The sequence below is a fragment of the Bos indicus x Bos taurus genome, chromosome 16 (genome assembly GCF_003369695.1).
Source record: "Bos indicus x Bos taurus breed Angus x Brahman F1 hybrid chromosome 16, Bos_hybrid_MaternalHap_v2.0, whole genome shotgun sequence".
Lineage (NCBI taxonomy): Eukaryota > Metazoa > Chordata > Mammalia > Artiodactyla > Bovidae > Bos > Bos indicus x Bos taurus.
Genome location: NC_040091.1, coordinates 71,516,280 through 71,530,900, shown reverse-complemented (window position 1 = coordinate 71,530,900; position 14,621 = coordinate 71,516,280). Strand labels below are relative to the sequence as shown.

General features: G+C 42.4%; 1 protein-coding gene across 2 annotated transcripts in view; it reads right to left on the bottom strand.

Moving 5' to 3' along the window:
• Nucleotides 1-14,621, bottom strand: part of KCNH1 (potassium voltage-gated channel subfamily H member 1) — a 434,009-nt gene that overhangs the window by 374,412 nt on the left and 44,976 nt on the right. For both annotated transcript variants that reach the window (XM_027565678.1, XM_027565679.1), the window contains exon 4: nucleotides 1,843-1,971. In XM_027565678.1, coding sequence (XP_027421479.1) covers nucleotides 1,843-1,971 — 129 coding nt within the window. The remainder of the gene's footprint in view (nucleotides 1-1,842; nucleotides 1,972-14,621) is intronic.

Genomic DNA, 14,621 nt, shown 5'->3' with positions numbered 1-14,621 from the left:
GAGGGACAAAGAGTGTGTACTTGTGTGTCTGTGCATACATGTGTATATTTTAAATTTTTAGGAAGCAAGCTGCGGATTACTCCTATGTATTTCATGGACAAAGAGAATTAATATCTGGTTCCCTTGGCTAACAGGGAATAGGGTGTGCGTGTGTGTACACAAACTTGTATGCACAAGGGAAAGGCATGAATGAGGCAGGACAAATGAAGTGGAGCATTTTACGCCTGAAAAATAAACCTCACTGAGTCTCCCTGCATCAGTCTGATTTATCTCTTCTTTCAGGCTCCCCGAGAATGCCATGTGGACCCCCACCCCCGTGGGGGGTGCTCTAAGTTGACTCAGCCCTTCCTGCTAAACAATCCCTTCACATCACCTGAAAATGTTCCAGTGGTGATGATAAGAAAACATTCTGACTCGACTGCATCCCCTAGTTCACATTTTTCTGAGAAAACTTGCAAAAATAAGTGTCAAAATATCAGATTATCTTTAAAATGCTATTTATGTGTTTACCCAGTTAAAAAAGCGAACGGCCTCTCTAGATGGTAACAGGATGATACTCATCACGAGTGAGCCTGTTCGCCGGTGATGGCTACTGCACTGAGAAATCTTCAAGTCAGAAACCAGAAATCAGGGAGTCACAAATCTGCAGGAAGAAAGGAGACTGCAGGAGGCTGAGACAAGTGGAGAGATTTTATTTACATCTGCTCTGGTCTTGAAACCCAAAGGCAGGCTGTTGTTGATTTATTGAGCTATAGATAGTAAAAAAAAAAAAAAAAAAAAGGATGCAGTGGCATGCACAGCACTGTGCTCTGAACTCTATAAAAAGGAGCGTCCAAACGTGGTAGGACTTTATATGCCCTCAGAGGACACAGCCCCAGAGGAGCAGCCATGGAAAGCTTTTTATTTCTTCCTTTCTTGCCACTTAACAATCACAGTTTTGTCATGTCAAGGATAACATGCCCCAGTTTTACTCTCCCTTGAACTTCACACCTATACTCTCTGCTGCATCTCAGAAAATGCAAGGAGCAGGGTCTCAGGTAGAGCTGGAAAATCAGCCGCCCAGCCAGGAAATACTGCCACGAGAAAGAGCTCCTGGCCTCTTGGCTATCTTGGAAAAGAGTGCTCTGACACCTCCTAATTCCAGACTTCTGGGTTTGACAGCCTGATGGGCTGGACCACTTCAGGAGTATCACTGTTCTAGAAATCCTGAGCTGTCTCCTCTCCTAGGTCCCCAGTGTTATTCAAACAATACGTGTATGTGATACCGCTGAGGTGAGTGCTAAAATCTGTGGTTCCCGAGCTGATTAAATGACCCATATGGGAATGTTACCGAAGACCCTGGCCTCATTAATGTCGTGTTTCCAATGAATTAACCAGCCACAGACTTAATCAACCACAGAGGTAGCGATGTGCTAAAATCTGCTTTAACACTCTGAAAATGCTAGAACTCAAATTTAAAGAAGCGTATATAGAAGTAAGATGAATGTGGTCATGAGCTGCTCATTTGGGTAACTGACATCTGCCACGTGAAAACCTGCAAAGGTTCCAAAGATACCAGAGGTGCCCAATTACCTTCTTCTGTCTACTTGGAAAGGGTTAATCTACAGAGGTATGAAACTGATTAAAATGCCTTCCTAACCAAAGCTGTTTTTCCTCACTTTCTTTCCCCTCAATGCATTCAAGAATGATACAATGCTTTACCCAACACAAATTAAAGTTTAAATCTTGGTCCTTGTTCAGAGACTGCTGTGGCAACCTCAAATTCTCTGTAACAAAGAGTCACACTATAGGAAAAAAAAAAAAAAAGGTTTAAAAGTATTTGTACAAATCAGAATTACAAACCTTTACATGAATCATCTTCAATCGGCTGTTTGAAAGCGGTTATGTCACTGAAAGTGCAAAGAAATAAAACCACTTTATCCTGTTCGTTTCGAATTGGAGCAATTTTCACAAAGAACCACACAGGTGTCCCTGAAAGAAATACCAAAAGGTTGGTCAGTAATTTGCACTCTCATTAGAGGGACTAACATAAGGACTTGGGAACAAATCAGTACAAACATCAATTCATTTTTTGAATGGCTTCGTTCCTTCAGGTTCTGGGGTTTTATACCACTAATTTTTCTTCTTGCTGGAATAAAAGTTTCATAGTAACTACTCAGTGGAGGAGGTTCTCCTGTTCAAATAATTCTGTAAGTACAGATTTCTTAACCCTTGTCAAATGGTTAGAAAATGGGTTGGAAATCCCTCCTGATCTTATGGAAGTAACTAAGGCACAGAGACCTAAAGACTTACCTTAGAGCATATAGAGACGAAGCCAGGAGTGGGGGCCAGTTGGGTAGCAGACCACAAAACTCAAATTTCCATTACTAAAGACTCCGGTGCCAAAATTTGGTTTGGGAACCCATATGACTCAAATGCTTAATTCACCGTAGGCTAGAAACTGTGTTTCTAAGTCTTTCTTCCCAGAATAAAAATCTCAAAGGTTCAACACGATGGCAAAAGAGGACAGACTGAGAAAGGAGGAAAATCACCACAATGATTCTCCCAGCCAAGGCTTCCCCAGAAAGGGAGGTCTCCAGAGGGAGGAATAAATGAGCTCTCTCAAAGCACTGCCCTAAACCCCAGAAGGAGAAGATGAGCCGAGTTCATGTGACTGACCTCTCAGAGAGGTCACCTACTCAGAAATCTATGGACAAATACCTGCACAAAATTAGTCTCTGGCTCCCCCCCCCAAAAAAAATAAGGAAAAGAAATAGATGTTTTCTATCTATTGAGGACATCAGAGCAAGATGCACCAGTCTCTCCTGTGTAACAAAACCAAATGCAGCACAAAGCAACGGTAGCTTCACCCCACCCAGTTCTTGTACCCAGCTCCTAAAACAGCATCTGGCTTAACAGAACTAAACAACTATTTGGCTGGGATATTGCTTTACATACCATTTTATAACCTCTTTTAAACTGAAATACAGTAGATATTTCTCCACGTTAAGTCTTCGGGACGCTTCCTTTGCACAAGGCACTGGGCTCAGCATTTGTTTTATTTTGTTTTATTTTTATTTTATTGTTTTATTTTATTTTTTTTATTGTTTTTTTTTATTGTTTTATTTTAGGAGACAGCAGGCAGGTGGAAAACATTCTCAATTGGTCACCGAGATCTCTCTGCCTATAGTCGTAACAAACTCTACTATATGACACGGACAGACAGACATCTCTGATTAACACTTGGATTAATCAATTTAACTTAATGGCAACAAGCTCATATATCTGCTACTTGTTCATATGTAAGTATGAATAACCCCACCATGTATGGTCAAACAGGCAGCAAATGGATCAGACAGGACTACGTTCTTCTTAAATTTTGACTGTCTATATATTCATCCACAGTTCATTTTAAATCTCTATTGTCCCTTCCCTTTATACCTACCAGTTTCTGGGTATTCTTAGAATACACCATAATGTCACCCTAAGAAAAATGTGTTTTGAAAGAAAAAAAGTCCACCTTACAAAAATTAGGAGTTTTTGGCAGTCCAGTCATTAGGACTCCATGCTTTCACTGCCAAGGCCCAGGGTTGGATCCCTGGTTGGGGAACTAAGATCCTACAAGTTGCATGGCACAACCAGAAAAGAAAAAAAAAAAAATCACAGAGTAATTCCAAAATTAAGAAATATATGGTCTCTGAATTATCCATGGTTTTTGGAAGGCCTGTGTTACTATTCCTCCCAGGATGCTCCTTAGAACCTAAAGTGGATTTTAACCCACTTTCAATTAAACAGAAAACTCAAGAAAAATTGAGCCTATGTACACACAGCTCTCAGTTGCATACTAGCTGATATAACAAAGAGAAAAACAAAAACAAAACACTTTTCTTTTTGCTCTAAAGAAAACTAAGCTAAAAGCTATATTCTTTCAGCTGGGTAAATGAGAAAGCACACCCGATTTATCAAACCAGTAATAAGTCAGAAGAGAGGCCCTGCACTCACGCTGTCTCACGCCAGGAGCCTGGTCTCGCTGGAATCCCCAGAACCACTCCCTTCACAGCTGCCACCGTGGGCCGTCCACGGGGCTGTGCCATCTAATCTTTATGACCACTTAGACTGCTGACACTAATTCACATCTCCCAGGTCACACGAGAGCCACTGTATTTGTCATGTTGGGAGGCCTTTTTCATTTTACCATAGTTCAAGCTCCTCAAGAACTTCCCCCCATTTCTTTATCTTTAAAGCTATGAGCCCATCTCTCTACCAAATGGCCCATTGCTTCCTTCCAGAAATGTTCCCTGACTAAACATGTGCTATTCTGATCATTCCTTTTCAATATCTAAATTTGTTTCTTGTGCCAAAAACTCATATAGTCAGTATCTATTACTTTAAGAGTTCCTCTCCAGCTGATCACCTGGGCTTGTTGAAGGCGGGAACCTGGTCCAAGGGATTTCCCAGGCAAGAATACTGGAGTGGGTAGCCGTCCTCTACTCCAGGGGATCTTCCCAACTCACGGATAAAACTCAGGTCTCCTGCGTTGCAGGCAGATCCTTTACCATCTGAGCCATCAGGGAAGCCCTCCTTTTCCCATACCTGGTGTTTTTTGTGGAGGGACATCTTTCACTGTAACACTCCAGACCTTTCCCCTGGGTTGGCAATATGGGTGATAAGAACTGGACGTGTGTAACCTGGCCACTTTTTCTCCTCTGCTGTCTTAAGAGATTAGGGAGCATTCTACTCTATTTCCCCATTCTATAAATGTTAGGGGAGAGGTCAGAGGGCAGGGGGATAGCCAGCAGGAGAAGACTGTGGTTCTCTCGTGTTACCTGTGTGAAATGAAATATTTCCTGCCATATCGGTGGGCAAGAAATGTCACAGCCATCAACGTTTCCAAGCCACCATATGTGAATGAAAGTGTTAGTCACTCAACCGTGTCTGAATCTTTGTGACCCCGTGGACTGTAGCCCGCCAGTCTCCTCTGTCCACGGGATTTCTCAGGCAAGAATACTGGAGTGAGTAGCTATTCCTTTTCCCAGGAGATCTTCCCAACCCAGGGACTGAACCTGGGTCTCCTGCATTGGCAGGAGAATTCTTTACCATCTGAGTAGATGAAGGCTCCCAAAAGGGTCTGCAATCTAGCAAATGCCGTCACCCCTAATAGTGATTGCTGAAGAGCTGAAGAGCTTAGTGGAGGCAGGATGTGAGAAATCAAAAAAAATAAAAATAAAAAAACAGGGTTTGGCCCTAGATAGCTTAGGTACATATGAACAGAATGAACTCAGTGAGCCCAGAGCTTGCATCTTCTCTTACATAGAAGAACGCTAAATCCCTTAGCTTGATATTTGGTTTTCCTTACAATTTAGCAGTAATCTTTGATGTTCAGACTCCCTGCCCTCTTTGTTGTGAATTTGTATATAACCTGACTCCCACTCCCACATCCTCGGACCAATTTTCTCAGGACTACTGAGATTCTGCCTCCTGGACTTGGAGTCCCTAACATTCCCACCAAATAAAATAACTCTCTACTTTCAGACTGTGACTAATTTTTTTTAGTCAGCAGCTGTGTTGGGTGGATAAGTCTGTCTGATTCTAGTATTCACTTTTTAAAACTCACCTTCCCATAGATATAAAATACATCCTCTAGGATCAGATTTACCAGTCATAAAGGTGATATTTGAACCTTCCTGATGTGATTCATGGGGTCACAAAGAGTTGGACACGACTGAGCGACTGAACGGAACTGAACTGAGGCCTGAATTTCTCTCAATTGCTTCTGATCATGGGCAGGGAAAGACAATGCTGTGCACTGACCCCCATCAAACCTTAACAGTTAAGGACCATTTCTTTAGGGCTCCCTGATAGCTCATGGTTAAGAATCCGCCTGCCAATGCAGGAGACATGGGTTCGATCTCTGGGTTGGGAAGATCCCCTGGAGAAGGAAATGGCAAGCTGCTCCAGTACTCTTGCCTGGGAAACCCCATGGACAGAGGAGCCTGGTGGGCTACAGTCCATGGAGTCGCAAAAGAGTCAGACACGACTTAGCAATGAACAACAACAGCGGGCTCCAAGGGCAGGAGGCCTGATCTCTTCCTGTCTCATGGTCCAACATCCCCAGTCCAGTACCATCCAGAGCAGTGTTACCCACGGGGTCACATGAGGCGACTATGCTGCTCAGCTCCAGGAGGTGCCAGCCTGGAGCTGTGAAAGCCCAACAAGCTCTAGGAATTCCTGCTGAATTTCAAAGAAAGACATCCTACTTCCAGTTACTCAGACCTGCCTCTCTCTCTCTCCCCCAGATTATCACTAGCCAAAAAATCTAGGAAAGCAAGAAGAATGGGTTCAAATTTTTCATTTCTGAAATTTTTCCAAAAGAGAATATATGAGTCCCTCCTAGGTAGCACAGACCAGTCATTTCATTTCAACCTTTCACTTCATAGGAGTGAAGCATTTTTAGCTAATGAAATGTTACTCAAAGTCTCAATATGGGAAACAGCTCTTTCAAGCAAACATGAAATATCCAGAGTCTAGAGCCCCACCCACTCAGGTTCCCTTACACCCTCCAGATGCACCCAGGGTATATTCAGAAATGTTTTGTCTCCATTCAGATGAAGACCTGTCTGGGGGCAGAGGCCTGAGCAGTTGGCCTCTGGGGACCTCTTCTAGAGCCCAGATTCTAGAGCAGGATTTATTCCCTCAAGATACAAGAGAGACAATGTGTGCACAAATACACACACACACACACACACACACACACACACACACACAAAATCAGCAAGAGGTTAAAATTCTGCCCAAGTGGCTACCATGGGAAAACCAAAAAAAGCAAGTACTTAATGTTTTTTTCTGTGAAAAGAACCAAGGGTCAATAATAAACTTTCTATTAAAGGAAGATCAATACACAAATCCAGGAGAAACACATCCCACTGGTGGCAAAGGCTGCAGCTCTTTCCTGGCTGAGGACGCGCAGTGGAAGGGCCGTTCCAGGTTAGGCTGCTCCTTCTGGCCACTCTGTGACGGTCACCCCTTATGTTGCTCCCTTGCGTTGTGCACTAATGAACCTGACAACCTAATCTCACTATAGAGCCTCTCAACCACAACAGTCAGATAGCAAAACAGCAAGGTGCAGGTGTATGACAGGATTTTTAGCCTCCATCAGTCTCCCTCCAACCCTGGACATCCTTCCAGGCACTTTCCATAGCTAGACATCCAGGCCACATTCAAATTTAGATGACATGTGTGCGTGCTAAGTCACTTAGTCATGTCTGACTCTTTGAGACCCTGTGGACTGTAGCCTGCCAGGCTCTTCTGTCCATGGGATTCTCCGGGCAAGAATACTGGAGTGGGTAGCCATTCGCTTCTCCAGGGGATCTTCCTGACCCAGGGATCGAACACACGTCTCTTATGTCTCCTGTCCTAGCAGGTGGGTTCTCTACCACTAGCACCATCTGTGAAGCCCCCAGTCACATTTGAACGCAACAGAACCCACCAAGCCACTGTGACTGGCTCTTGGGAAGGGCTGCACGCGCTGGGCCACTGGGACGAGTCCAGAAACTAGAGAAGAGCAGTCTGCCCCGGGAAACAGACCAGCAAAGTTTTGGTCAACTTTCCTGAGACAAACAACAAGTGTGAGACGATGAGACAGGATAGGGGAAGCAGTGACCACTAGTCTTTAGGACATCTCATTCAGAATCCCAAACCCTCTGTTTGAGCCCCACCTTGACGTATTGTATGCTTTGGCCATGTCACCTGAACTTCTCTCAGAATCAGTTTCCTCATTTGTAAAACGGGGATAATGGACCTACTTCAGCGTGTTAGTCTACTTTAGTGTAGTAGACCTACTACTTTGGTGTAACACAGTAGATGGACGTTAGATCTACTTTAGTGTGTCAGAGTCCTGTCCGACTCTTTGCGACCCTATGGACTGTAGCCTGCCAGGCTCCTCTGTCCATGGGATTCTCCAAACAAGAATACTGGAGTGGCTTGCCATTTCCTTCTCCAGGGGATCTTCCCGACCCAGGGATAAAACCCGGGTCTCTGGCATTGCATGCAGATTCTTTACTGTCTGAGCCACAGATTGACTTTAGATTAAGTTGAAATGCCTGATACATGGATATATAAAACTATTACTTTCCTTCCTTCTTTCCTCATCTATAAGTTTGAAATGTTCAATCTCACCTCCCAGGGGTGTTTATATGACTGTAAAAGAGAATGTATCTTAAGGAGTTTAATGAAAATCCAAAGCTGCCTTCACCTGTTCCTAAGGAAAAGGGCCAGTCTCAAGCATAACAAGGGAAAAGCTAGAAAATGCAATGCTTAAGTCTCAATGTAATTTAAATTTGATTAAAGAGCAAAAAACAAAACCTCAATAAAGGAGAGAGTTACACTGTTTATAGAGGAGAAGATTCAGTTCTGTAAGATGTCAAACCTCTTCTTTTAATATATAAATTGAATGCAATTTCAATCAGAATCTCAACTGTTTCTTTTTTCATTTGTTTTTCTCAGAGCTTGATGAATTGACATTCAATTCAAATAGAAAAATAAAGGTGGAAGAACAGCCAAGAAATTTTTGAAGAGAAAACTAGTGACAGGGATTACTTACTATAGTAATTAGAAGCCAGTGGCTTGACCCTAAAATAAGCAAAAATGAAAACAATAATATAATTTACTGAGTGCTTACCATGGGGCCAAACCCTGACACATCATGGTTTACTTTTCACAACTCTGTGAGGTAGAACTGTTACTGTGACATTATCTTTCACTTAAATATAGAGAACCCAAGTGGGAAGCCACTTTAACCAAACTCACAAAGCTCATAAGTTACAAAAAGACTCCTAAAAAAAAAAGAGGACAGACACAAACACATGAATGTGAGCATTTAGCGTTTTAAAAAAGAGCATTTCAAATTGGAAAGAAAGAGATTGATGATAACAAATAGTGCTATAAAAGTACCAGAAGGGAAAATGGAAGAGTATTTTTATTATTTAGGCAAGGAGAAGAGCTTCCTGAGTGTTATATAAAGGTTAGAACCGTAAAGAAAAGGAGTGACGAACATTTTACACTTACATATGGTATTAAAAGTCATTAATCAAAAAGAAAAAAATTTAAAGTTGGTATCAGAGAAGACTCGAGGGTCCCTTGGACTGTAAGGAGATCCAACCAGTCCATCCTAAAGAAAATCAGTCCTGATTATTCATTGCAAGGACAGATGCTGAAGCTGAAACTCCAGTACTTCGGTCACCTGATGGGAAGAACTGACTCATTGGAAAAGACCCTGATTCTGGGAAAGACTGAAGGCATGAGAAGGGGAAGACAGAGGATGAGATGCTTGGATGGCATCACTGACTCAATGGACATGAATTTGAGCCAACTCTGGGAGACAGTGAAGGACAGGGAAGCCTGGCATGCTGCAGTCCATAGGGTTGCAAAGAGTTGGACATGACTGAACAAATGAACAACAACAGATATGGTATTTTAAAAGTCTTTAATTAAAAAGAAAAAATTTAATAGGCAAAATAGCTTTCAATATGTGTGTGATTTAGGATCAATATCCCTTATATATAAACAGTTTCTCATTTCAGTTCACTTCAGTCGCTCAGTCGTGTCCAACTCTTTGCAAGCCCATGATTCACAGCGCGCCAGGCCTCCCTGTCCATCACCAACTCCCGGAGTTCACTCAGACTCATGTCCATCAAGTCAGTGATGCCATCCAGCCATCTCATCCTCTGTCGTCCCCTTCTCCTCCTGCCCCCAATCCCTCCCAGCATCAGAGTCTTTTCCAATGAGTCAACTCTTCGCATGAGGTGGCCAAAGTACTGGAGTTTCAGCTTCAAAATCATTCCCTCCAAAGAAATCCCAAGGCTGGTCTCCTTCAGAATGGACTGGTTGGATCTCCTTGCAGTCAAGGGACTCTCAAGAGTTTTCTCCAACACCACAGTTCAAAAGCATCAATTCTTTGGCACTCAGCTTTCTTCACAGTCCAACTCTCACATCCATACATGACCACTGGAAAAACCATAGCCTTGACTAGACAGACCTTTGTTGGCAAAGTAATGTCTCTGCTTCTGAATATGCTATCTAGGTTGGTCATAACTTTCCTTCCAAGGAGTAAACGTCTTTTAATTTCATGGCTGCAGTCACCATCTGCAGTGATTTTAGAGCCCATAAAAATAAAGTCGGACACTGTTTCCACTTTTTCCCCATCTATTTCCCACGAAGTGATGGGACTAGATGCCATGATCTTCGTTTTCTTTTTTTTTTTTTTTGATCTTCGTTTTCTGAATGTTGAGTTTTAAGCCAACTTTTTCACTCTCCTCTTTCACCTTCAACAAGAGGCTTTTGAGTTCCTCTTCACTTTCTGCCATAAGGGTGGTGTCATCTGCATATCTGAGGTTATTGATATTTCTCCCAGCAACCTTGATTCCAGTTTGTGTTTTTTCGAGTCCAGCGTTTCTCATGATGTACTCTGCATATAAGTTAAATAAGCAGGGTGACAATATACAGCCTTGACGTACTCCTTTTCCTACTTGGAACCAGTCTGTTGTTCCATGTCCAGTTCTAACTGTTGCTTCCTGACCTGCATACAAATTTCTCAAGAGGCAGGTCAGGTGGTCTGGTATTCCCATCTCTTTCAGAATTTTCCACAGTTTATTGTGATCCACACAGTCAAAGGCTTTGGTATAGTCAATAAAGCAGAAATAGATGTTTTTCTGGAACTCTCTTGCTTTTTTGATGATCCAGTGGATATTGGCAATTTGGTCTCTGGTTCCTCTACCTTTTCTAAAACCAGCTTGAACATCAGGAAGTTCACGGTTCATGTATTGCTGAAGCCTGCTTGGAGAATTTTGAACATTACTTTACTAGCATGTGAGATGACTGCAATTGTCCGGTAGGTGAGGAAGGGGTGGCGGTGAGGAGATACCCCTCATCCAAGGTAAGGAGCAGCAGCTGCGCTTTGCTGGAGCAGCCATGAAGAGATACCCCACATCCGAGGTAAGAGAAACCCAAGTAAGACGGTAGGTGTTGCAAGAGGGCATCAGAGGGCAGACACACTGAAACCATACTCACAGAAAACTAGTCAATCTAACCACACTAGGACCACAGCCTTGTCTTACTCAATGAAACTAAGCCATGCCCGTGGGGCCACCCAAGATGGGCGGGTCATGGTGGAGGGGTCTGACAGAATGTGGTCCACTGGAAAAGGGAATGGCAAACCACTTCCATATTCTTGCCTTGAGAACCCCATGAACAGTATGAAAAGGCAAAATGATAGGATACTGAAAGAGGAACTCCCCAGGTCAGTAGGTGCCCAATATGCTACTGGAGATCAGTGGAGAAATAACTCCAGAAAGAATGAAGGGATGGAGCCAAAGCAAAAAAAACACCCAGTTGTGGATGTGACTGGTAATAGAAGCAAGGTCCGATGCTGTAAAGAGCAATATTGCATAGGAACCTGGAATGTCAGGTCCATTAATCAAGGCAAATTGGAAGTGGTCAAACAAGAGATGGCAAGAGTGAATGTCAACATTCTAGGAATCAGTGAACTGAAATGGACTGGAATGGGTGAATTTAACTCAGATGACCATTATATCTACTACTGCGGGCAGGAATCCCTTAGAAGAAATGGAGTAGCCATCATGGTCAACAAAAGAGTACAAAATGCAGTACTTGGATGCAATCTCAAAAACGACAGAATGATCTCTATTCGTTTCCAAGGCAAACCATTCAATATCACAGTAATCCAAGCCTATGCCCCAACCAGTAACGCTGAAGAAGCTGAAGTTGAACGGTTCTGTGAAGACCTACAAGACCTTTTAGAACTAACACCCAAAAGAGATGTCCTTTTCATTATAGGGGACTGGAATGCAAAAGTAGGAAGTCAAGAAACACCTGGAGTAACAGGCAAATTTGGCCTTGGAATACAGAATGAAGCAGGGCAAAGACTAATAGAGTTCTGCCAAGAGAACACACTGGTCATAGCAAACACCCTCTTCCAACAACACAAGAGAAGACTCTACACACGGACATCACCAGATGGTCAACACCGAAATCAGATTGATTATATTCTTTGCAGCCAAAGATGGAGAAGCTCTATACAGTCAACAAAAACAAGATCAGGAGCTGACTGTGGCTCAGATCATGAACTCCTTATTGCCAAATTCAGACTTAAATTGAAGAAAGTAGGGAAAACCACTAGACCATTCTAGTATGACCTAAATCAAATCCCTTATGATTATACAGTGGAAGTGAGAAATAGATTTAAGAGACTAGATCTGATAGATAAAGTGCCTGATGAACTATGGACTGAGGTTCATGACATTGTACAGGAGACAGGGATCAAGACCATCCCCATGGAAAAGAAATGCAAAAAAGCAAAATGGCTGTCTGGGGAGGCCTTACAAATAGCTGTGAAAAGAAGAGAAGCGAAAAAAAGCAAAGGAGAAAAGGAAAGATAAAAGCATCTGAATGCAGAGTTCCAAAGAATAGCAAACAGAGAAAGCCTTCCTCAGCGATCAATGCAAAGAAATAGAGGAAAACAACAGAATGGGAAAGACTAGAGATCTCTTCAAGAAAATTAGAGATACCAAGGGAATATTTCATGCAAAGATGGGCTCGATAAAGGACAGAAATGGTATGGACCTAACAGAAGCAGAAGATATTAAGAAGAGGTGGTAAGAATACACAGAAGAAGAAAAAAAAAAAGAATACACAGAAGAACTGTACAAAAAAGATCTTCACGACCCAGATAATCACGATGGTGTGATCACTGACCTAGAGCCAGACATCCTGGAATGTGAAGTCAAGTGGGCCTTAGAAAGCATCACTACGAACAAAGCTAGTGGAGGTGATGGAATTCCAGTTGAGCTATTCCAAATCCTGAGAGATGATGCTGTGAAAGTGCTGCACTCAATATGCCAGCAAATTTGGAAAACTCAGCAGTGGCCACGGGACTGGAAAAGGTCAGTTTTCATTCCAATCCCAAAGAAAGGCAATGCCAAAGAATGCTCAAACAACTTCTAGTAGTGAATAAATAAACGAACGGTCTGTTGGTGGTGGTCACAGTGGTAACCACCGTGGAGGTCCAGTGGTAAAGGATCTGCCTACCAATGCAGGGGACACAGGTTCGATTCCTGGTCCAGGAAGACTCTACATGCCTCAGGGCAACTAAGCCTGTGCGCTACAACTACTGAGCCCACGAGCCCAGGAGCCACAGCTACCGAAATGTGTGCATACCCTTGAGTGCTCAGCAGCAAGAGAAGCCGCCACAATGAGAAGCCTGCGCACCGTGACTCGGGAGCAGCCCGAGCGCAGCGATGAAGACCCGGAGCAGTCAAAAATGAATTGGAAAAAAAAAAAAAAATGACAATCTGTTCGCAAACTAGGCAAGCGATGATTTGTCTTCACAACTAGACTGCCACCCCCTCAAGGCAGAGTTGGTTTCTCACATGTGGATCTCTTTGGTTCAAACCCACAGGCCTGCGGTAGGTAATCAAGAAGGACTGGCTGGCAGCTTCTCCTGGCTCTAAGCTGCCTTTTCCTGCGCTTCTCTGCTGGAGAAGCTGATCCAAGGCTTCCAAACCCGGGCTTCCAGTCACACCATGACTTGCAGAGTTAGTCACATGCTGGGGAGCGTTGTCCTGAGGGTGGAGTACTTTCACTCATGGCTAATACTTCTTAACTTTCTTCCTTGAAAAATGAAGAAACTAACTGACCAGCACAAAAATGACCACCTAATTATTTGCTAAATGAGTTCATGAATGATGACTGTCACTAATGTAAGAAACTCATCCAGCATACTGAGAATGAGTTAAGGAATGATACAAAATGTATAGCAATACCAAAAGGCCCAGGTTTACTGGATAGACTGCCCAATAGATAGAAAGAAACCTTTCAAATAAGCCAGTCTCCAAGATACATAATAGTATTCCACACACTCATTCCAAAACACACCATGAAGCCTTCTGCTAATTATTCCCAACTCCCCCAAAGGTAACAAGAACATGAACGCCTGTCAATAGTAGATCTCTTCTACAAAGTTGTCCTTGCAAATACTAATGGGGGGTGGGAGGTGGGGGGGGGGGGACACAAACCAATTTATTAAAAGTTTATGAGGAAAACCAATGAGAAAATCATAAGAATTAAGTAGAACATATGGCAAAGAATCTGAACAATTAATATAAAAAGTAATTTTAAATGGATATTAAATAAGAAAAAATGCTTCAATCGTACTTGCATTAAAAATACTTGTTAAAAAAAAAACTGTAATTGTAGGCAATTTGATCTTTTGAAATGATTCAATGCTGGAGCAGTTCAATGAGTCAGACACAGTCTGCAAGTGAACTTGGAAATAGGTTCAATTCTGAAACACTATTTGGCAAAATGTCTCAGGAACCTTGGTTCACATTCTTTGACACAGTAATTTTCAACTTCTAGGAAATATTTCAGAATGTCAAATAATACCTTTGCACAAAGATTTTCATGCCAGCACTTTGTTTAATCAAGAAAATCTAGAGTTCATAAATATGCAACAATAAAGGAAGTATTAATAAAATTCCTTCTAAATTATATTTATGGGGTATTTTTATAAGGATATTTTTATGATGTTTTCATGATAAAAGATTAAAGGTATGGTTTCATATTGCATA